Source organism: Myotis daubentonii, chromosome 1 (genome assembly GCF_963259705.1).
Source record: "Myotis daubentonii chromosome 1, mMyoDau2.1, whole genome shotgun sequence".
Lineage (NCBI taxonomy): Eukaryota > Metazoa > Chordata > Mammalia > Chiroptera > Vespertilionidae > Myotis > Myotis daubentonii.
This window is the reverse complement of record NC_081840.1, coordinates 20,104,518-20,128,480: the sequence shown is the minus strand read 5'-3', so window position 1 is coordinate 20,128,480 and position 23,963 is coordinate 20,104,518. Positions and strand designations below refer to the sequence as shown.

The following is a 23,963-nucleotide window of genomic DNA, read 5'->3' as shown; positions in this document are numbered from 1 at the left end:
TATTTGCTCCACAACACGCAGATAGGAGATGTGCCACATTTTTTCTGTATCAAGACTGGAATGCTGCCTCTGCCCAAGACTTCACCATGTCCTCCATGTCCTGATGGAGCAGAGCACCAGGGGAAGGTGGAGCTAGCGCTGGGCAGGGGCTGCCAGCCCTGCGCGATGGGAAGCCGAGGCAGCGTTCGCCAGCAGCACCCTCTGCTCCTCTGTGGCAGGAGGGGCTTCGGTTATAGGATTTGAAAGGGCCCCTCCTGCCACAACGCTCTCAGTTTGAGATCGTGGGGCCAAATGAGCCCCCTTAACCCCACTGTCCATCATTCCTTTCTCCAATCAATATTTACAAAGCACTGAGCTCTGCCCAGCACAGCAGAAAAAATGAGCAGACACAGCCATGGGCTCTGTCATCGAGGAGCTTTCCATCCACTGGAGGAGTCAGCCATTGGCTACGTCATCCCATAAATAAACAGCACAGTTCTAGGTCCTCACAAGGAAAATGATACCTAACCGCAGTGAGGCATTGCCGGGCGCTAAGCACTGTTCTGCCTCGTGTGAATTGGTCCATGCTGTCCTCACATGCACCCAACAGATGCTGTTAACATCTCCATTTTACAGATAAGGACACTGAGGCTCAGGTTAAGAAACTTGCCCAAAGACATGGGGCTAGTAAATAGCAGAGGCAGGGTTTGGACCCAAAGAGCCGAGGTCCCCCTAGGAACCCAGACTTAAATGCTACATCATGGCAGGCTGGCCCCCACTTGCCCAACTGAGGGCTGTACTGGGGGGACAGAACCCCCTCCCCGATCACTTGATCACTGCCCCTGGGTCTTGATGCTGTGGCCAGCCAGCACCATGCCACATCTGGGGAGAGAGGGATGGGGAGGGACCACTGGCTTCCTAGAAGAACCCCAGGGGTCTGGTGGTTACCATGGCCCACGTGATGCAGGTTTAAGCCTTGATCTTCCTGCACCAGGCTCAGCCAGACCCTGAGGGGAGGGAGGAGGGGGTGGCATCAGATTTAGGCCTGAATCTCTCTGAGTAGGCAGCCTGTACAGAACCCCCGGGCCCCTGCACTCCCTCCGCCCCATCGACAACCTTGAGCAGGAGCTGGTAAAAATAGGGCACTTGAAGAGGGAAGAAAGATTTGATGCAAAAGAATGAAGGAAAGATGATTGTGTGCATGCCTGGAAGTATCAAGCCTTCCTTTCTAAATATGACTTTTTCTAATGATAAACAGTAGCGCATGTTCCTGTTAAATAATTTGTCAAATTCAGAAAAAAGTTAAAAAAAAAAAACCCACATTTTCACCACCCAGAGGTAAATGGTCTTTTTTTCCTACAGGTATAATTTTTTTTTTTACTCTTTCTTTCCCTTTTTCATTTTTAGAATTGGGAGCGTCTAGTTTAACAGCATCATATCTTGCTGTTGTTACTTCCTTGTCTTTTTAGCACAAGCAGGGAGTCACCCCTTCTCCGGTGTCTCTGAGTCACTGCCCAGCTCCCAGGGGCGTGGACATGGATGACGTCCCCACTGCTGCCTCCTCCTCCTGCCTCTGGCCCCATTTGGCAACTATTATGGCTACTTGCTGACTCAGGGCCATGGACAGAAAGGCATGGGCCCCTGGATGGGGGTGCAGGGTCTTGAGGGGAAGAAAAGGAACCTTCCTGGCAAGGAGAGGGGTCCCAGAGGGGAGGTGGGTGAGGGGGAAGCCCGCACTCTCAGCTTCCAGCCCAGGGCCAGATGGCCACTGTCTCCCCTTGCTGCGCTCCAGCTCCCTCAGCCCCCCGGCATTTCCTCCCTGTTAGCGGAGGGGCCCTTAGAGGTAGTACAGATCTGTACCCCAGAAATACAGCCCTCCTGGGATGGGCAAAGCAGCTCCATCCCCAATGGTGCCTCAGAGGCCCCAGGATGCAGTGGAGCCAGACACTTAGAGTCCAGTCCTGCCTCTGTCTCTCTCCAGTTGTGTGACTTTAGGCCCATTATTTAACCTCTGCAAGCCTCAGTTTCTCTACCTGTAAGCGGGGATACTGATGCCCACCTCTTAGGCTGCTACCTCTTAGCTTGCTCGTGAGGCGTCATTGATGGTCAGTGAGATAACCATAAGGAGGCACCCGGTCCCATGCCTGGCCCATGCCAATGTCCACGTCTTCTCCCCCTTTTTCTGAGGCTTTCTCAGGGGCTGTGCCCTCTCTGGCCTGGAATGTGTTCCCAACACTTCCTGTCAGCGTTTACTCTTCTCCATTTAGCTTCTGTCTTCAGCCTGGGGGCTCTGTTCTGGAGCGGGTTGGGGAGTCAGGTGTCCTGGGTTGAGATCCCACTGGTCACCGGCTGCCTGACCTGGACTAGTTACTTGCCTCTCTGTGCCCAAGATTCCTCATCTATAAGATAGGATATTAGCAGAACCTACCTGTTCTCTAGCAAAAACCACTCTAAGAACTTTAAGCAAAGCAGAAGTTAATACAGGAATTATGTGCTCACAAAATCATCAGAAGAGTTAAAATATGGGTCTTCAGAACCGAGCAGAATTGCCGCACCAGACAGCTCCTCAGCCACAGCCAGGACGGGACTCCTGGAGCCTCACCTGCAAGCCAGGGTCAGGGAGCCTCTGCAGCCTCTCGCTCCTCATCCACCCCTCACCCTCCAGGACCCAGAGGCTGGGCATTGGCCTGCTGCAGAGAACTGCTTCCTCTCCTCAGCCCTGCTTGTCAGCAGAGCACAGCCCAAGCAGCAGGAAGGAGGGCCCCCTCCCCCCTTCCGCCTTATAAATCTACCCCCAGCACATGTAATTGATGGAACCCTCTCTGCAGTCAGAACCCCCGCTGCAAGGGAGTGCTGGAAATGTAGTTTTAACTTTCTAGCTTCTGCAGTATAGCAAGGCACATTAGAAAGAGGGAGGAATGGATGCTAAAGGCCATTGACTAGATCCAACATGTCATCTGATAGGTGCATTAAGAAAGCTGGCACACTGCACTGCCTGGCACATAGAAACCTTTCAGTAGATGTTAGCGGTGAATGTTGTTGTTAGGCCAGGGGCATCCGCAGGAACTGCTGGGCGCTACCCACAGAACCCTGGCAAAGAAAAGCAGCAGCAGCAGCAGTAACTGCAGCGGGTACGTGGCGCTGTCCGTGGTGCTGAGCGCCCTTCTGCTGCTCCCGGATGCTGGCTGGCTGGCTGCCTGGCATATTATTGTAGTGGGCTGGATGGCAAGGTGGAACCCTAGTCCACTCACCTGAGGGGGCCATTTGGGGCTTCTGAAGGAAGTCTTACCTCAGTCCTAGGAAGAAGATAGCAAAGGCAACATTCAACATTTGTGGTACTCCCAGTTTACAGAAATGTCTCCACATACCCTCTGCTTTAACTCTCACAGCCACCCTGATGTAGGCAGGATGGACATAACCATAGCCATTTTATTTTATTTTTTTAAATATATTTTTATTAATTTCAGAGAGGAAGGAAGAGGGAGAAAGAGATAGAAACATCAATGATAATAGAGAATCATTGATTGGCTGCCTCCTGCCTGCTCCCCACTGGGGATAGAGCCCGCAACCTGGGCATGTGCCCTTGATCGGATTCGAACCTGTGACCCTTTAGTCTTCAGATCGACGCTCTATCCACTGAGCCAAATTGACTAGGGCATCATATCCATTTTATAGAAGAGAAAACTGAGCAGCAGCAGGTTAAAGTGCAGTTAATCAACAATAGATCCATATTTACACCCAATCTCCTGACCCCAAATCATACATTCCCTCTACTCCATGCTGTGAGCTGGAGAGCAAGACTTGCTCCTGAGTGTAGCCCTGGATAAAGGAGCATCTATCTTTCACTGAGGCCACCAACATGCTGGTGGTTGTGGGAGGACCACAATGACGAGGGTCCTGCCATCAAGGAGTCCACAGATTTGCTGGGGAACTGGCTGTTCGTGTGCCTGCAAAAATGAGAGAATAGTGCCAGGCACTGGTAGCAAAGGCCAACTGTGTAAAGAGGGTGGGGACAAGGCACAGACTGGGCTGCTCAGTGGAGGACGGTTTCAGGGAATAGGATTTGAGTTGGGCTCAGGGGCTGTAAATGCTGAGGAGACCAAGGTTCCAGTGTAGCCAAGAGGAAGTGGCTCAAGCTCAGCCACTGAGACGTGAGGACAGGACAGAGGGCAGGCATGGTGCCCCATGAAGAAGAGGCCATGCCGGTGACCTCTGGCACAGGGAGAAGTGCAAGAGTTCGTGGATTCCAGTGAAGAGGGGGTGTGGCCTCTGTAGGTCTCCAGCCAGATTTCCTCAGACTCAGCTGGGGGTGGGGGAGGGGAGAGCTCCTGAGAGGAGGCTATAAAGAGCGCAGGTCTCATGCCCCACTGCAACATGGTTTAAAGCAGCAGTCGCCAACCGGTGGTCCGCGGACTACTGGTGGTCCGTGAGGTCCGAAAGGTTGGCGACCGCTGGTTTAAAGGGCACTGAGCTACCATCCTTTACCCCCAAATCTCTTTATTCTCCCTCCTTATTTAGGGGGAGATAGAAAACATTTTGGATGGTCAAGAACTCCTGATTCAGATGCCAGTAACCCTCATAACGTTAAGCTGGTGTTTCTCTATGTTGTCTGTACCTAAGAACTGACTGGAGATTTTCATTCTTAGAGTCCAGAGTCGGGTGTGAGTATCTGGATCTACTAAACACGTTCCGGGTCATTCCAGTGCCCCCCCCCAACCCCACCCCACACTGAGGACTCACTGATCCAAGCCCAAGAGCACTGAATGTGGAGCCATAAATTCAAATTCAAATACTTACCCCAGCCTTAGGCAGATCTCTTAGCCTACTGGCAACCCAGTTTCTGCATATATGAAGTTGGGCAAACCATTCCCTGGTGTGAAGATATGAGGAGATTGGGGCCCCAGGGCAGTTTAGAGCAAGGAAGAGCTTACTGATACCTAGGAGAAGATGCACGGCCAGCCGGCATGGTGGGCAGGGAAGGACATTAAGTGGAACCCTCATTACAGTGACACTCCACTCCTCCAAAGGACCTGCGAACCTGGGCCACCGAGCTGCTGTCCTGAAAGGGGGCTGGGGTGGCCAGTCTGAGAGCAGTGGGCATGGAAGCGGATGTGAGCAGCATCCCAGAGCAGAAGGGGAGCTGGGAGGGGGTGCCCACGGCCAGGAGCTCCAGTTTATGTTCACCAGGTCCAGAACCATGGGAAATAATCTTTGCTGTGGGTAACAAAATGGTGATGAATTATTGAAGAGACTGAGAAGGTCAGATGGCAGCAGGGGGTGGGTGGATGCGTTGCTTTGGCTTTGTGAACTCTGGGGGGTCAGGGTTAAGGGAGAAGGTAGGTGGGGTGGGCCCTCTCCACCCCTCCCATTTGCTCTCCAAGCACAGCAAGAACAGAGGCAGCAGTCCCCTACCAGCTGCAGTCTGTGGGGTACGGGACGATTCTTCCCATACTCCACATCCTTCCTCTGCTGGTTCCAGAACAGAGTAGGTGGAGGGTTACTAGGGATGGTCCCGTCTGGGCTAATATCGAACACATACAGTTCTCAAGGACAGTGCAGAGGGCTTTATAGGAATTGTTTTATTTCCTGTTTACAATGACCTGTGAGGCAATCTTGTTATTATCCCCACTTTCCAGAGGTGGAAACTGAGGCTCAGGAGTTCTGATGGTCCATGGTCACACAGAGCTAGCAAGAATGGATCTGGGATTTAAACCCAGTCAGTCTGTTCCAGAGAGCCCATATCTCCCTGACACCCTGAGCAGCCTCCCTGAGCTCTGCTTTGAATGAAATTCATGGCCAAAGAGAGGCGTTCCCTGATGCTCCCCTCTTTCCACTCCCACCCCCACCACACCCCCAACAGGCAGATCGGTGCCTCTGCTCCATGTTCCTTTAACCGACTCAGATTTCAAGCTTTGCTCTGTCCAGTGTGGCGCTTCGACCTCCAGAAAGCTTCGTGTCCCTCTTCTTCACACTCAAAAGCTAACTTTCCCTCCAGAAGGTCCAGGCATGGTTTAGGGGCGGTGAGAAAAGGTGGGGTGCTGTACTAGGTTTCCATGGCAACAGTCTCCCTCATTACTGTCTCCACTTGCAGCTTGAGGAGGGTGGTAAGATGGGGGTGAGTTCTCTTCTCTCTTCTCCTTCCTCCCTCCCCTTCAGGCTGGGTGGCCAGGGGAGTGGAAGCCTGTGCCCAACCCAGCCTGCCGGGTGGACTCCACCACTCCAAGCTTAGACGCTGGGAGCTTGTAATGGGGGGCCTCCAGGCAGAACAGGAACCCAGGCCAGACCTCCCAACAGCAACCCTCCTCCCAAATCCCAAAGGCTGTGAACCCCACAAAGAGGACCTCTTGTTTATACCTCCAGGGTCTATACAAGGCCTGGCAAGAGTAGCTACTCAGTGAATTCTTGTTAAGGGTTAAATGAGCAAATGAAAGAACAAGCCAGCGAGCCATCCCCAACGCTAGCCCCCGAGTCTTCATTTCCATTTTCCTACCACACCACGCTCAGTCTCTCCGCTGGGCTCTGCCCACACTTCCCCACCGCACTGTGCTGGTTCCTGCACCTGCTCACGGCTCCCCCTGGAGGTCACATCCTTGCAGAAGGCTCCTCTGACTTCTCCCATGGCTCCCTTTACCCCCGGTGGCTGGCTAGGGGGGCATGTGGTAGCCTTTGCCTCCTGGCTTGCATGTCTCCTCAGCGAGTCTCACAGCCTCATGTGGGTGGGGACCAGCCTTCCAGGCCCCCAGAGCCTGGCATGATGCCTGGCTTGGGGTAGGTACTCAACCCTTCCTTGTGGGAGGGAGGAAAGGAGAAAGGGATGAAAGGGGGAGGAAGAGAGGGAGGGATGCTTTTGGGATGGGAGAGGATGAGGGAGTGGGAGTTGAGTGGAAAAGAGCAGCATCCAGAAGGCAAACCTCCTTCTCAGAGCCAGATGGGTGCCCAGAGCTCTTCTCAGCCCAGAACCCCTCCCCCCTCCGCATGCATAGTATTAAGCAAATAATAACAACAGTCCTTACGGTTGTGTAGCAGTTCACCCAGTGCTCTCCCATCCTGGGCCTGGGTCCAGTCCCCAGACAGACCCGAGACAGGCTCATAAGCCACTGGCCTCTTTTAAAGGTGAAGATTCAACAAATGGAGCCACATGGAAAAAGATGAACTTGGACTCTTATCTCACATCATACGTAAAAATTAACTCAAAATGGGTCATAGACTTCAATGTAAGAGCTAACATTATAGGATTTTTAAAAAAACTTATCCTTATTTTGAAAGTATTACAGACATCCCTCCTTCTCCCCCCATTCATCCCACCACCCCGCTCCTGCCCCCCTAACATTATAATATTTTAAGGCACAAAATCTTTAAGACCTTGAGTCAGGCAAAGATTTCTTAGATATGTTGCCAAATGTATGGTCCATAAAAGAAAATTGGATGAATTGGACTGTGTCAAAATTCAAAATCTTGATGCTTCAAAAGACACTGTGATGAAAATGAACAGACTGGGAAGGACTATGTGTAAAACACACATGTGATAAAGGACGAGCTTCCAGAGCATGGAGATGAGGAAAGGGGCCCTGAGGGATGTCACTGCCAGAGAGGAGGCCTGGGTAACTGAGCCTGCTGGTCTCCCCGCTGTGTTTGTTCCTTTGCAGCAGCGGGGTAGCTGAGTGGAGCCTCCAGGCCTGAGTTGGCCCCTCGCTGGAGAACTGACCCAGGTAAGAATTCTCACCAAGGCCTTCAGACGCGCCAGATTTGCCTCCCTCCCTCTCCCCATCTGCTTCCTCAGCGCGGCTCCCCCCAGTGGCCACCAGCAGAACTGTAGCTTCTGCCGCAGGGGACCAGCACGGTAAGAAAGCTGCCTGCCACATCCACCAAGAGACCCCAGAAATGCCATCCCCGCCACTTCGACCTTCGGGCAGAGGCTGCTAAAACGTACCACGTTCCATATAAACTACTTAAGTTTACACTTTACTAACCGTGTTCGCGTAAACGAGTTAACCAGTGACCCGGTTATAATAAAACAGTGGGCAGCCTAGGCAGAAGGAGAGGGGAGCAGAAAGTAGGGAAACTTAAGATAAGCAAGAGGCTCCCTGCTCCTGTTAGAGGCCGACTTGGAGGGGAGGAGGGTGACTTTTGTGCTCTTTTTCCTTTTTCTCACTGTGCCCTTTCTTCCCTATTTTTGTGAGTTAGCACAGTAAGCCCAGATGCCCAGGCTACCTCCCACCTCCTGCATGCCAGGCCCTTCACCTTTATCCCCCCTCCATCCCCACCTCCTAACTCTCCCTGGCTCCTGAAACCATTCCCCTCTGTCCCCTGGAACTCTGTGCCCACTTTTCATTTCACAAACACCTCCGTGGTGCTCCCTGTGCTCCAGGCATTGGAACGCTTCCCATCCAACCTATCGGCGCACTTGTTGGCTTCACCTTCAGAATAGCTCCAAAACCTGCCCACATCTCACTGCCTCTACGGCTTCCATCCTGGTCCGAGCTGCCATTACCTTCTTCCTGGGTTACTACAGTTTCCTCAAACGGACCCCTCTGCTTCCACTTCTCTGCTTGCCCCCACCCCATTCATTCCCAAGTCAAGGATCAAAGTGAACCTGTTGCCCTAGTCATTTGCCTCAGTGGATAGAGAATCAGACCATCGACTAGAGGGCCGTGGGTTCGATTCCGGTCAAGGGGACGTACCTCAATTGCAGGCTCAATCCCCGGCCCTGGTTGGTCAGGGCACGTGCAGGAGGCAACCAATCGATGTGTCTCTCTCACATTGATGTTTCTCTGTCTCTCCCTCCCTTCCACTCTCTCTTAAAAAAAAAATCAATGGAAAAAATATCCTCAGGTGAGAGGGAAAAAAAGTGAATCTGTTAATACATAACTCATTTCATGTCACTCCCTGGCTCACCTCCCCCGCCCCCCACCCCGCCATCTGTGCCCTCATTCTCCCCTGTCCAGCCACCTGGGCTATCTGCTGCTCCTCAGCACCCCAGGCAACATTGGCTCTGCCTGCAGTGCCCTGTCCCCCGTAGCTGCATGGTTTGCTCGCTCTCTTCAAGTCTTTGCTCAAATGTCACCCTCTCAGTGTGGCCTTCCCCAATTACCCTCTTTCCAGTTCCTACCTCACCCTCACCCCTGCACTGCTTCTTCCCACCAGAATCCCACAAGAGAGGGGTTTTATTTGTCTCGTTCACTGGTAATCACCAGCATTAGTCTGGCACAAGGCAGTTAGTTGTTCACTAAGTATTTGTTGAATGAATGAATGAATGAATGAATGAATGAATGAATGAATTAGAAAATTCAGTAGAAAAGCCTACTTTTCTTGAATGAAAACAAAGAGTTTCTAGGTTGAGATGAGGTCTGGAGCCCAAACAAATGATCTTTTAAAATCAGGACAACATTGCAGATAAGCCCAAGCTGTTATCAGTGGCCTCCAATTTTTACCCACACCTTCCACACTCATCCCTGCCTGAAGAACACGAATCCAGTGACCATGAACCCTGCAACCAAGTCTTCCCAAAATGCTCAGGCTCCCTGGATTGGCAGGTGCTGATCTCCCAGGTTCGAGGTCAACATTAGACAGTGACGTTTACTGAGCATTTCTTACCTAATTTTTGTGCTCTTTCTTACCCAATTTAGTCTTTGGAGCCATTGCCTCTTCTAGGAACTGGGTCTGAGAATTGTAGGACGTTAGAGGTGAACACCAGGGAGCCCTGTCTGTGGGGGTGTCCCGTGAATGCAGTGGCTCCATCCTCTGAACCTCATATTTCCACTCAGATCTGATCCACCTTTATGAAGTTTGCTCACTTATATCCAGGAAAAGCTTTACAGAGGTAGAACTAAGAACATTGAGATGTGCATTTTACAATTCTTTTTGTAAAGGGATCAAGTGGTGCAAAATGTACTCGCTCCCCAGCGAGCTGGGATACTCTGCCATCGTGGCCCCGGGTTCGAGGAGGTTGTTTTCTTACAGAGTGGGACTGCGTGCCATCTCAGGGCAACCCTCCTGCCTCCATCAGCTCCAAGCGGGCACTGGGTGCTCGGTGCATCTCCCCCAACTCCCCAGCAGGCTCCTGCGTCTTGCAGAGAGATTCCTGTGTCTGACCGGGACCCCTCTGTTCCCCAGGGAGCCTCACAGGATGGCTGCCTCATCGGGCAACCTGAATGTGGTGGAAAAGGCAAAGAACCTGACAGAGGACGACTGCTTCCGCTCTCGGAGCACCGTCCTGCAGGGGCAGCCCTTCGGGGGCATCCCCACCGTGCTGGTCATCAACATCGTCCTGTGGGTGGTGAGTCCTGGGCAGGGCCGTGGGCAGGCGGGAGGTCTCAGCTGGGGGCGGACAGTCGAACTTTCACAAGTGATGGACACCAGCCACAGTGTAGGGACTCCCTGAATGACAGTCCCACCCAGGGGTGGCCCGGGTGGGCCTTGGGGAGGAGGGGCTGGAAGTACAGGCTGCCCTCCATGTGCCATTGTCCAGAGGCCCCCCTGGCAGTGCCCTGGGGCCTCCCGGCACCCTTCCCTTGCTGATTTCTTCAAGGAGAGTCTTGCTCGATAGTCCTAAACATGTCCCAGCACCTTCATTCAACCAACACTGAGCATCCACTCTGCACCCAGAAGCTGCTGGGCACTGGGCTTCCAGAGTTGGAAAGGTGGGCCTCCCCGACAGCTGGCGACCTCCTGGGGGAGTCCCAGGACCTCAGGACAGGGTCTCTGCGGGGAAGTCCTGGGCCCGGCCAGGGAAGGCATCACGAGCTTCTTGCCCCATCTCTCCCTTCCTGGCCTGCAGCTCGTCATTTTCATTTACTCCTTCCTCCGGAAAGCCGCGTGGGACTATGGGCGCCTGGGTCTGCTGATACACAATGACAGGTGAGGAGGCGCTGGGGTCATGCCCAGAGCTGCTTGCTCCCTGGAGAATGTGCTCTGACCCGTGCCCAAGCAGTCATTAGGGTCACGTCAACGGGTGGCATCTCATCCCCCATCCCCTCCCCTGCCCTGCCCTGCCCCTGCTGACACGAAGGTGACTTGGAGGGCAGCCATCTCTGGGCACAAGGCCGCTTTTTCCCCAGACTCAGGCTTTCTGGATCCCGTGACTCCCAAGAGGTGTTGGGCACCTGGAAACAGGGGTGATCCCCATGTGTATCCAAAGCTGTGTGCTCAGCAAACGAGCTCAGGGGTGTCTGCTACTGGGCAGGAGGTGACTGCAGCCCTCGGCCCAGGGGGCAGGCGGGAAGCAAGGCAGGCACCTGAGGCCTCTCTTCTCCTTTTCCTCCTCGCTGCTTTTCCTGCCGGCAGCCTGGCCTCGCTGATCTACGGGGAGCAGAGTGAGAAGACGTCTCCCTCGGATATTCCCCTGGAGATGGAGCACAAGGACAAGGTGAGTGCTAGGTAGGCCCGGCTGGGTGGGGTGGGGGTCCTGGCTCAGCAGTAGCCCTACTGTGTGCAGGAAGGACCATGGTCCTGATTAAGGGCTTTGAAGCCAGCCAGACCCACCCACTTCTGGCACTGTGACCGTGGACACATTCCTCAGCTTTGCCAAGCCTGTTTCCCGATCAGAAAAATGGAGATCGCAGCTGTACCTACCTCCTAGGGTGCCAAGGAAGCATGAGGTGGTCCTAATGCTGTAAAGGGGCTTTAGAAACTATTATGTCTACTCTTCCCAACTCTCCAGCCCTTCTCGCAGCCCCAATCCTGCCCCAAGCTCCCACTCTGAGCTGAGGACTCACCTTCTTCTTCACATAGAAGATTCGAGATATCAGGCAGGACCTCCCAACCCGCCCGTCCTTCCTTCTCTTTCCTGTCGAATGCCACTCCTCCGCTGGGGCCTGTTTGTTCATTCAGCCAGTTGCTGGGAGCACCTGCCGTGGGCCAGCCACTGGTCTGGAGGCTGGGCACTGGGCAGGGAGTAAAATGGAGCCAGTCTTGCCTCCTGGCACTTTCTTCCTGGGTGAGACACAGACAGAGGCATGCAGGGCAGTGGTAAGTGTGTGAAGGAAAAAGGGACAAGGAAGGCACTCAGAAGGATGGAACGGAGCTGAGGTACCACAGACAGTGGTCAGGGATGATGTGGGGCCTAAGATGACATTTGAGCAGGACTGAAAGGTAGAGAGGGAGGGAGCCGTGAAAACTTCCCTTGCCCCCCAAAACCCCCAAAACGGCCGGTCTCCCCCTGCCCTGCCACAGCCGCCGTGTGTGCTGTATTTTCTCACCTCCCATACACTCCTCAGCTCCCTCCAATGTGGCTTCCACCCCCACCACTCCACAGATGGTTAATCCCCCTCCCTGGTTCCCTGGTCCAGACAGCCCCAAGGTCATCGTGGTCCCAGGCCGGGTGACCCAGGGGACATTCCTCAGCTCTCGTCTCATCTCTCAGAGCAGCTGATCCTGTAGCCCATCCTCCCTGTCTTAAGCAGGCACTTCCGGTTGCTTCGGTCGACTTCATGCTTTCTGAGTTTTCCTTCTACCTCTGTCTGTTCCCCTCACGCCAGGAGCCCCCACAGCTGACCCCAGACCCTCGCCTCCCCCGCCTCACGGCAATGTCATCCCCATTCATGACTTCAGTTGCCACCTCTACACTGATCCCTCCTACGTCTCCATCTCCAGCTAAGCCTTCCTCTGGGCTCCTGCCCCATTTATCCAATGGCCTCAACACATCTCCTCATGCCCTGGCCAGTGTGGCTCAGTGGGTGGGGCGTCGTCCCGGGCACCAAAGGTTATCAGTTTGATTCCCAGTCAAGGGTACATGCCCGGGCTGTGGGCTGGATCCCCGTGGGGGCGTGCAGGAGGCAGCCAATTGATGCTGTCCTCACCTTGATGTTTCTCTCTGTGTGTCCTTCTCCATTCCTCTCTCTCTAAAAACCAACAAATTAGTTTAAAAACTACATCCACATGAATACTGTAAAGGCACTTGTATTTAATATGTCCACACAGGCCATGATCTCCCTCCCTGGTTCCCTGGTCTCAGGCTCTTCCCACCATCCACCAGGTGCGCCTCCTGTGCTCTTGCCCAGGCCCCTGGGCACGACCAGCTCATGATCCCGTTGTGTGGCTTTGACCTTCTCGGCTTTGTTTCCCTCCACCCCTGCCCCATCCCTGTCCAGGCCCCTGTCAGTCTCTTGCTTGGATGACTGCAGTGGCTGTAACTGATTAGGTCCACACTGGCCCCAGATCCCATCCAGAGTGATCCACGTGAGTGGGGACACCCATTCCCCTGCTAAAATTTCAGTGGCTTCCTAATGTTCTTGGTGTAAATTCCTAGTGCACCTTTATCTCGTGGTTTGGCCTCTTGCCCACTTGTCAGTCTATCTCCTTCCAACTCCTTCACCCCTGACCCCTGGCCATCTTTTGGATCAGGGGTGGGAACGTCCAGCCAGTGGGCTGTATAAGGCCTGCGGAATCATTTGGTCAGGCCCTGCCAAGGCATTAATTAGGGGTGAGTTAATTAAGTGTTTGACCAAAGGTAGCAGGCTGATTTTTAAGTTGATAATTTTGTATGGCCCGCGAATGATGTTAAAAAAAAATACAAATGGCCCTTGGGAGGAAAAAGGTTCCCCACCCCTGTTTTAGGGCCTCAAAAGCCACCTCCCTCCCCTGCTCTTCCCTCTCCCCCTCCCCCACTGGCTCTCTCTGAGCCAACACACCCACCCTGGTTAGACTCCAGCTCAAGCACCACTTCCCCACCCCATCGGGGTCCAGATCCTTTGCTATCTACTCACGGGGAAGGCATCCCTTTTCTTCAGCGCCCCTAATGCAGCTTGTAATGATACACCCACCCTGCAGCCCAGTGCGGGCGCTTCCCAGTGAGAGCCAGTGCTGACCTGGGCTAGCTCACTGCTGTCCCAGCACCAGCCCAGCCTGTGGGGTATTAGGACTTGACACAGCTCCAGCTGTTGGGTCCAAGGAGTAAGTAGAACCATATTCCTTCTGGTCATCCCTCCAAGAGAACGGGTCCCTTTACCTGCCAGGATCTCGCGATGGGAGTGGGAGCCTCAGGCAGGTTCCTCCTCCGCAGAGCAAGGGCAATCACGCCTGCCTCTCGGGTTTATTTTTAGAAACAACACTTTGGTTATTTTTTTAAATTTTTGTAGTGACAAAAATCATTTTATTTTTAAAGTATTAAGAGAAAAATCATCATGGCAGCTAAGGGGCAGTCAAACTGAAGAGAGTAGAAGTTCGTTCCACAAGGAGGGCGAATGCCCCAGCCTGGGTGAGGGGACTGAGCCGGGCTGAGGGGTGTGGGAAGCAAACCGTCTTGCCAGCTGCCCGAGCCTGTCAAGGCAGCCAGCATTACCCCGTATGGCAGAGTGGGGAGGATGAGGCCACCAAGAGGGGTGCGGTGAACTGGCCACTGTCACTGGGTCTTGCCAGCTAAGCTGGCCCCTGGAAACTTGTGGCCATTTCCTGCATGGGGTGGGGAGAAGACGAGAGGCGGTTCTCGGGCCCAGTGTTCAGCTGTTAAGTTTTATGAATGCCTCTCAGAGCTGCGATGTGTATGCAGGTGTGTATGGATGTGTGTGCGCATGTGTGTGTGTGTGTGTGTGTGTGTGTGTGTGTGTGTGTGTGAGAGAGAGAGAGAGAGAGAGAGAGAGAGAGAGAGAGAGAGAGAGAGATGGGTCCACACGTGCTCACCCGTCTGTGTCGAAGTGATTTTCATGGGTACATAGGCCACGCTTCTCCTTTCCCAGCTCTGCCCTGTGCTGTGTGAACTCCAGGTTATGTATGTACCCTGTGACGTGGTTCCGGGAAGGTGTGTGCATAACCAGGAGGGGCTGTCAGCAAACCTACTTGTTCTGTAGTAAACCAGCCTGTCTGCCCAGGGATGGGCTGTGGAGAGGCTCCAAGCAGCGAGGAGTGGCCACAGGACTCAGCCCCACTCTCCTCTAGCTGTTCCCCTCCCTGGGGACCCTCCCAGTCGCTGCTGCCCTCATCCTGCTATTCCTCATTGTGGTGCTGACTCATTCCTGGGCATCTGACCTTACTTCAGTTCCCCAGGGCATAGCTGGGGAAATGGTCCCCCCGCCCCCCCCCCCCAGGTGCACTCTCCCCATGGACATTCCCACTGTCAATCAACTCAACACAGGGACAGGGACTTAGAAGGTGGGCCTTATGCCGAAGGGAGCAAGGAACACCTTCATTCCTTGTTTGCCTGCCCCTCATTGTTTCCTATGGGGACACACCCCCTTCCCAATCTGTGTGGCTCCAATGACGGTCAGCCAATGGGCCTGCCTGGTTCACTGATGTACTCCTGACCCAAACGGGGCCAGTCGAAAGCTGCAACCTTTTCCAAAGTTTTGTCAAACCCCCTGGGGTCGCAGAAGGAAGCATGCACCAGGGTAACTTACCCAGCTGCCAGACTCTTACAGCGCTGGGCCCCAGCCAGCCCTCGTGCCCGCTCTTCCCAAGCGGGCTCCAGCTCTAGGCCCTCCCAGCCCTGCCCCCGGGGCCCAGGCTTCCTTTCTCCACCACCCAGACACTCCAGAGAGCCAGAGCCCCAGAGACAGGCATACGAACGGGACCCTCAGGTGCAAGAGAAGAAACCCAACTCACACTAGTGTTACACCAAAGGCTAATGTGTGGCTTGAGGTGGGGAGGTCCAAGAGAAGCAGCTGCTTCAGGTACAGCTGGATCCAGCAAGTCTAGTGTTGTCACCAGGATCCCCTCTCTGGTCCTCTCTCTTCTGAACCGGCCTTTTCTCAGACAAGATCCTGCATGTGGCATGGAAGAGGGCGCCAAGCCACTCCAGGCTGCGTGGCATTTACCAAAGTGCTGGAACCCTCTCTCCCAACACCCATATCAATCCCCTTAGGAGAATCCTGACTGGCCCTAGTTGGGTCATTCTCCTGATGGTCACCTGACCATGTTGGCAGCTGCCTACTTGATGGACAGCCTGGGCACTGGGCTACCTGCATGGGGGAGGGCCATTTCCCAGAAGGAAGCATTGAGAGGCAGATGGAAAGTAACTGATGTGCACCCCAGAAAGAGTCCCGTCTCTCCCTCTGGCCCAAGCATCATTTCCTGTAACAGGATGCCAGGCGGCAGGAATGTCAACTCACTCACGGGGAGACATCTCTCTCAGCAGTCACCACCGGCCCCAGCCCGAATCGGCCTCCTCCCAGGACTCAGGCTCTTTCTCTTGCCTGGGAAGGAGAGCCGCATGGACACTGCCTGCTGCCTGGGATGACGTGGCTGCCTGGGTTCCCAGAGCTGGGTGGGGCTGGCCCAGGCCTGGATTTTCTCACACTTCCTCTCCTTTCCCCCCAGGGCTCCTATGCCTGGTTCATCAACACCATCACCATGAAGTAAGTGCCTGAGCTTTCTGAGCTTGTGACAGCAGAGCGGCCTCCTTGGGGGAGGGTGGGCGGAGCCTCCTACCTGCATGCTGGCCTGGGCCTGATCTCTGTGTCCCCATCCCCACTCCCCCCCCCCCCATCGCACCCCCCCCCCCAATTATGGCTCAGGCAGAGGACGCTCTCCGGGGTTGCAGTTGGTGACATGGGACCTGGATGAGGCCCACAGCCCATTTTATCTCTGCCCCAAGAAAGGGCCACTTCCACATGCTCATAAAAATGCTTTCATGAACTCCACACCAGGAAAAGGACACCCCTCCCCGGTGCTGTTTGCTTTGTTTCTGTGACCGTCATTCATCAAATTTGTCAAAATGGGGGGAAACCCACTGGGCAGAAGGGTGGGCTCTCTCTCTCAACCTCGGCGCCCGATGGCAGAGGGACAGCCCCTCGCCCTCCGCCCCTTCGGGATCCCCTTAGCGCCAGACCCATCTGGCGAGGAGACAGGCCCCTAGTGACTGTTGTCCCGATCCTCCCATTCCAGTCAAACACTTCAGTCAAGCAAATCCTTTCCAGAGCTCTGTGGCCCACTGCGTGTGTATACATATGCGCCCACACGCATGCACACGTGCACGCATGCACACATGCACACATGCACACAGCTCTGACTCCACCTCAGAGCCCTGCACGCTCCTGGGCGCTCTCTAAATATCCCCATTCATCCTGCCCTGCTTGTCCTTCAAACTCCTCCTCCAGGTTTCTTTCCTGCCTGGTGATGCCTGCCCTGGGCTGTGACCTCACTGTCCCCGCACCCCCCACCACCCCCAGGCCACCTACACAAGGGAGGCCTGCTAATTTGCTTCTTTTCAAAGGCTCAGAGGACTTCTTTCTCGTGGGCCTCCACACCCACCATTCAAGGGCTTTGCTGGGAGCATCCGCACATTGTCCCAAGCCCCCAACTGGGTGAGCCACACCAGGGCAGCTCTCTTTCCCCAGACGGTTGAAGGGCCCAGGAACTGTGGGAGCACAGGGCAGCCTGGCGGGCCTTGGGAATCCAAGCCAGGCTTACGACCAACAGCCCCTGGTGTTGAGCCCCAACCCCACTGATGGGGAGTTCCCCAGGGCCTTGGCCTCCAGTCTTCTTTCATGATTCCTTGAGTCCCCAGAAAGCGATGTGGAAATGGGTGTGTGGTTCAGGAAGCTTAGCCACATGTGGGGGGGAGCAGAGGGGAGACTTTTATTTCTTGGCGCCTCCTCTAGTTTTGCTTTGTTAATTTTTAAAGCATGCACAAGCTCACATAAATACATTTCATTAAGAGAAACATACATGTCCGCCTTCAGTCTCTCACGCCCCTCTTCACGAACCCCTCCGCAGAGGCAAACCCTGTCAACAGTTTCAGGGGAATTTTCTTTTCTTTCCAACCAGCATTTACTATTTTTGCATTTTAAAGACAACCGATAACGCATCTGAACATTCAGAGGCTGTATGGGCTGGCTCTAGGCTCCTGGGTTAGCAAACTCATGAATGATGGCAAATCAGGCAGCCCTTTTGCGTGGGAAAGAGGGAGGAAAAACTGGATGAATGGGCCTGCCCATGCTGACCACATCCTTGGGTCTGGGAGCAAAGGTTAGTTTGAGGCCGACTTTCTGGATTTTCTCTGCTGTTTGCTGACATGTCAGTGGATATACACAGGGCAGGGGAGAAAGTGTCTGTGTTGGGAGGGAGGAACATACATGCAAAACGTAAAGCTTATGTAGTAGGTGTCTGTGTGATGTGCATGTGAGTATGAAATAAAAGATGCAGGTCACTAAGTTGGTGCAAATCGGTGTGTACAGCTGTTCCTGTGTGCACACCTGGACCTGGAGGTCAGTGGGAACTCAGTGTGTATGGGCGGAGGGGGGAGGGTGTGTCTGTGTGAGGATCCTCTTCCCCCTGCCCCCATTGCACCCCAAGGCCCCTCCATCAGAAACACATGAACACATGACCTGGGAAGGGAGGAGGGCTGGGCAGTGCACTGTGCATCCTGCTGACTTTGAGAGCAATGTCTAGAAGACAGCTTAATACACTTACTGAGCAGGGACAAGGAGGCCAGAGGTCCAGTGCATAAAGGCCATGCAGTCTAGTTGGAGAAGCAAAGGGTTAACAGGACTTACTACAAATACCTAAGAACGAGAAGGTTATAATTGCTGTGCAAAGGGCATTTAGGAGAGCAAGAAATTCTAGGAGGATCAGGAGAAGCAGAGTTTTGAGCTAGGCCTTGAAGGATGGGAAGAATTTCACCACTGTGATGTGAAGGCCCATCAAAATAAAGACTTGTGTGAGCAAAGGTTTGGGGCAGAGATGGGCAGGGAATGTCCCGAGTGGTGATTCTTCTGGTGTGGCTAGAAGCAAGGGTACATGGCAAGAGAGGAGCTCACAGTTTGGGCTGGAAGGGCCAGCTGGGATCTTGGCTACCATACTGAGAATCTCAGTGTGATGGAGATCTAGAGGCAGTAGCAAGCTAATCCCTATTTCTGAGCAGGAAACTCAGGATGGTGTCTGTTTATAGATAGGAGTGTGGGGGTGGGGGGTTGGTGAATGGCAGCTGGGAAAGTTCAAAGGTGAGGTGAGCAGCTGCTCACATAGATGCATATATAGGGTATCCCTAAAAATGTATGCAAACGCTTTGAATAATTATAAAGGCAGTATTTATTAAAATACATTTCATTTAACAGCTGTCAGCTCTTAAAGTATGTATACATCTTTTTGGACACTGTATATCTCACAATTCTAGTCCATTCCACCTTTAATAGACATTTAGGTTGTTTCCAGTTTGGGACTATTACAAATATGCATCTATGGAATCCTTATACATGCCTTTTGATGCACAGGTGCATGCATTTCTGTTGGATATAAACCTAGGAATGGAATTGCTAGGTCATAGGATAGGGGTATATTCAGTTTCTAACTTTGGCCAATCTGGCAGTATGAAGTGATATCTCGTTGTGATTTTAAGTGCTCCTTTTTAATGTAAAGAATTAAAATAAATAACTTGTTAAAAGTAGGATGCATCTAGTGGTTTGTCAGTTGCCTGCACCTTAGCAAGCACTTAAAATGCTTGAAGACGCAAGAAAAAGACCAAATGAATGCCTGATTTCAAGAGTGTTCTGTATTAAGTGTGGCAGAGCCTCTAACTTTGCTATGCCTGTGAAATTCAGTGAAATACGTTTCAGGCATAACAGAGGCCTTAAAAAGAAGGGTGATATTTCAAAAAAATTCAAACTTCAGGTTAAGGTGGTAATCTTCTCTCCCTTTCCTCTCCCTCCCTCTCCCCACCCCTGACTTAAGCTGTGGCCACATTGGCTCCTGAGGAGTGTCCTTGTCTATGTCTCTTCCAGGAACAGAGATCTGATCAGCAAATGTGGAGATGATGCCCGCATTTACATCACGTTCCAGTATCATCTCATCATCTACGTGCTCATCCTCTGCATCCCCTCCTTGGGCATTATTCTGCCCATCAACTACAGCGGGAATGTGCTGGGTAGGCAGCGCTCAGCAGGCCCTGGGCCTGGGCCACTAGACCTGAGAGGCAGCCTGGTAGGCAGGACAGAACTTAGGTCCTGGGAGTCTAGAAATCTACATTTTAATTCCACTTCTCAGAGTTAGTTATGTGACCTAGCAGCCTATCCTTCAGTCTTCTCACCTGGAGACTGGAAATGATACCTCCTTTGTCACAAGTTTAACCCAGAGCCTGGCACCTAGCAGACACCCAGGAATAATTCAGTCTAGAACTGAATGATGCCACCCCATACCTCACCTGGCCAGGTGTTCCTGGAGGCCCTTTTATGATGTAAAGTCCCTGAACCTGAGTTCTTCCTGTATCCACTCTGATGGACAGATCATAAGTGCAGAATTTGTCTCATAAGGTGTCTCCCCACACTTGTTATAAAACAGAGTAAATCCTTTTGACAAAATAGCATCGTGGGTGAAGGCTTGGGCTTCAAAGACAGAAAAACCTTGATTCCCCAACTTTGACCCACATCTACTTCCCAGAAAATACCTTTGCCCAATCTAGCAAATTATTTAATCTTATATTTGGTAAGTCCATTTCCCCAGGGCTCCGTTTCCTGGACTGTCATGAGGATTGGGAGATGATGCGTGTTGAGTGCCTGGCACAATGCCTGATGTAGTAGGTGCTCGGTGAATAACAGCCAGTGTTTCATTTAGAAACAGGAAGATGGACAGAGCTGTAGGAAGGCTGGACAGCAAGGTGGTCTAGAATAGCACCTTCAATGCCCCGGTGATGGCCAGCTTTACCCTAATTGCTCAGGTTTCTACTTATTTTTCCTCAGGCCAGAGGTAGACCTCCGTGAACTCAACATAGCACAGTCTCCATGCCTTAAAATACCACCACCAGAGCAAACTTCTGATCCTGTCTTTCCAGAGTCTCATCCTAAGCTAGTGCGTTGGCAGTGTCAGTATAACACAGGATCTCACAAAACCTGGAGATGTCTACACGGACAAACACACTTAGCCAGAAGGATTTTTCTCTGTCCGAAAGAGAGAGCATCACATTTTCTGGAGTTTCGGGTCCTTGCATGGTTGCCAGTGGTAACAGTGCTGCTAATTTCATTATTCCACTCATGGCCTGGTTCCCTCAACAAGCAGTAACGGGTGTCAGTTATGTGTCGGTCGTGCTCTGGGGACGCCACACCAAGACTCGGTCTTGCCTGATGGCCAAGGAGCCCCCAGCAGCAGGCCCAGGGGAAAGAAGAGGTCTCTGCCGTTTCTGTTGGGAGCTGGGGAGAAGCTCTGGGGAGCTAGAAGGAAGAGCAGGTCGCAGGCCGGCATCCCTGGGCACTCATTCGAGAGCCTTGAATACTGGCTCCCCATGGCAATCGAGGAGCCGGGCTTGAGATCAGCAACTTTCTTCTCTTGCAGACTGGCATAGTCACTTTGGTCGGACCACCATTGTCAATGTCTCCACAGAGTAGGTACCTGATCCTCTTACCTCCCATTCTACGGGCTGGGAGTGTTGGTGGGGAGAGAAGGTTCAACGTGAGGTACATAGCGTGGGCACCATTTTGCTGATAAGAAAGGCCTGATTTCCTTGGGAACCCAGGCCCTCCGTGAGATGCCAGTAGTTATATTCTCTTGGTGGGGCAGAACTCATGGTGCCCCAGTGTTCCCTATAAAGGGCGGAACTACCCAAACCAGCCATTCCTGAAGACTTGGAAAGATGTCCCTATTTGCTTAGTCAGTTCCCAACAGGCAAAGACCCCATAATAGCCAATAATTAAGGTATTGCTTCCCTGCCCACAAAATAGGGCCAGGTAGTCGAGTGAAGCATAGACCTGATTCCCACAGTGGAGGGATGGAGGAACCTGGGTTCAGGCCCCACCTCTGCCACTAGGTGCCCTGGGTCTGGGACAGTGCACCCACCCCTCTGAGCTTCATCCCTAGTTTGTGGTGGGCGAAGGACTGTTGGACATGATCTCTAAGCCCTCTCCAGCCCTCATGGTCCAGGAACCATGGGTTTTAACCTCAGCCAAACCAAAGGGTGGTCAAATCAATTTGTACTGAGCCCAGTGGAGCCCTGCTGGTCATGCTGAGAAAATAGATGCCCTAGGTGCCTTGGCCAGGTGGGGCCAACTTCCTGAGAAAGCAGAAGCAGCAGTTCCAGCAGGTGTGAGTGGGGGTTCATACACTCTTGCCCTGCCTCCCCTCCCCCACCCCTCTGCCTCTGCCTCCACACCCCTGCAATGCACCAAACTCCCCAATCAGCAGAATGGGGTCATGGTCTTCTTTCACCTCCCTTTCAGCCATCTCCTCCTGGGGTGCCGCCAACCCCAGAGCAGAGCTTACCAGCTTCTCCCCGGGCCATCACTCTTGTGAGGAACCTATACCTTCCTGGCAATTCTATATAAGGCAGTAGAGTCTTCAACATCCATAAATCCATATTGGCAGAGAGCCGGAGTGTTCCTTAGAGACCACATAACCTTGCCCCCTCTGAGGAACCTGAGGGTCGACACTAGATGAGGAATGTTAGGTGAATGTCAGGCACCAGGACAAGTGGTGAGGAGGTATTTTGAAGCAAGGCAGCCTTTTTCTCCAACCACTCCAAATAAGGTGGGCCCTATTTCTGAACAGTCATCCTGGCCAGATGCCTGGGTGCCCCCACTCTTCCGGCCCCAGGGGAGGTGTCATGAATCCGCGGGCCCTCCTTCCTCCAGGCCTGAGTATGACCCCAGATTCCCTCATCCCAGAGGTCGGTTAGCTGTGGGGATCTGAGCCACAGCCGCTGGCAGCACGACATAGTGGTGAAGAGTCCAAGGGCTGCTGCTATGGCTAGGAGGGACCTCAGACAGATCACCTACCACCCTGACCCTCGGGGTGACATGAAGATAGTCACCTGGTGTGAGAGTCTAGTGAGAAATGTATATAAAGCATCTAGTCCCACCCTGAGGGGAGACTGTGGGTCTGGCATATAGTAAGCACTCAATGAATGTTAGCTTCATTAGCGGGCGGGACACCCCCATCTCGCCATCGCCATCCCTTCCAAGGAACCCGAGTGTCTGGAAGCAACAGAGGGGCATCCTGGGGATTCTGTGTGGGTGGGAGAGGGGGTCCTGGGGAGGCTGTGGGTGGGAGAAGGGGTCCTGGGGGCACTGTGTGGGTGGGAGAGGGGGTCCTGGGGAGACTGTGTGGGTGGGAGAGGGAGTCCTGGGGATTCTGTGTGGGTGGGAGAGGGGGTCCTGGGAGACTGTGTGGGTGGGAGAGGGGGTCCTGGGAGACTGTGTGGGTGGGAGAGGGGGTCCTGGGGAGACTGTGTGGGTGGGAGAGGGAGTCCTGGGGATTCTGTGTGGGTGGGAGAGGGGGTCCTGGGAGACTGTGTGGGTGGGAGAGGGGGTCCTGGGGAGGCTGTGTGGGTGGGAGAGGGGGTCCTGGGGAGACTGTGTGGGTGGGAGAGAGGGTCCTGGGGAGACTGTGTGGGTGGGAGAGGGGGTCCTGGGGAGGCTGTGGGTGGGAGAGGGGGTCCTGGGGAGACTGTGTGGGTGGGAGAGGGGGTCCTGGGGAGACTGTGTGGGTGGGAGAGGGGGTCCTGGGGAGACTGTGTGGGTGGGAGAGGGGGTCCTGGGGAGGCTGTGGGTGGGAGAGGGGGTCCTGGGGAGACTGTGGGTGGGAGAGGGGGTCCTGGGAGACTGTGGGTGGGAGAGGGGGTCCTGGGGGGACTGTGTGGGTGGGAGAGAGGGTCCTGGGGAGACTGTGTGGGTGGGAGAGGGGGTTCTGGGGGGACTGTGTGGGTGGGAGAGGGGGTCCTGGGGAGACTGTGTGGGTGGGAGAGGGGGTCCTGGGGAGGCTGTGGGTGGGAGAGGGGGTCCTGGGGAGACTGTGGGTGGGAGAGGGGGTCCTGGGGAGACTGTGTGGGTGGGAGAGGGGGTCCTGGGGAGGCTGTGGGTGGGAGAGGGGGTCCTGGGGGGACTGTGTGGGTGGGAGAGAGGGTCCTGGGGAGACTGTGTGGGTGGGAGAGGGGGTTCTGGGGGGACTGTGTGGGTGGGAGAGGGGGTCCTGGGGTAACTGTGGGTGGAGAGGGGTCTCACCGCCTGTGTCTTGCCCCTGGCAGTAATAAGATCCTGTGGCTGCACACCTCCTTTGCCTTCTTGTACTTCATCACCAACCTCCTCTTCATGGCTCATCACTGCTTAGGGTTTGTGCCCAGGAGGAACTCCAAG

General features: G+C 53.8%; 1 protein-coding gene across 3 annotated transcripts in view; it reads left to right on the top strand.

The window, feature by feature from the left end:
- The window catches only part of TMEM63C (transmembrane protein 63C), a 66,013-nt gene that overhangs the window by 22,024 nt on the left and 20,026 nt on the right, over positions 1-23,963 (top strand). For all 3 annotated transcript variants that reach the window (XM_059689420.1, XM_059689411.1, XM_059689428.1), the window contains 8 exons: positions 7,626-7,688; positions 10,093-10,255; positions 10,757-10,836; positions 11,263-11,344; positions 16,228-16,265; positions 19,629-19,771; positions 21,172-21,220; positions 23,855-23,963. In XM_059689420.1, the coding sequence (XP_059545403.1) occupies positions 10,106-10,255; positions 10,757-10,836; positions 11,263-11,344; positions 16,228-16,265; positions 19,629-19,771; positions 21,172-21,220; positions 23,855-23,963 (651 nt within the window). In that variant the 5' untranslated portion in view covers positions 7,626-7,688; positions 10,093-10,105. The remainder of the gene's footprint in view (positions 1-7,625; positions 7,689-10,092; positions 10,256-10,756; positions 10,837-11,262; positions 11,345-16,227; positions 16,266-19,628; positions 19,772-21,171; positions 21,221-23,854) is intronic.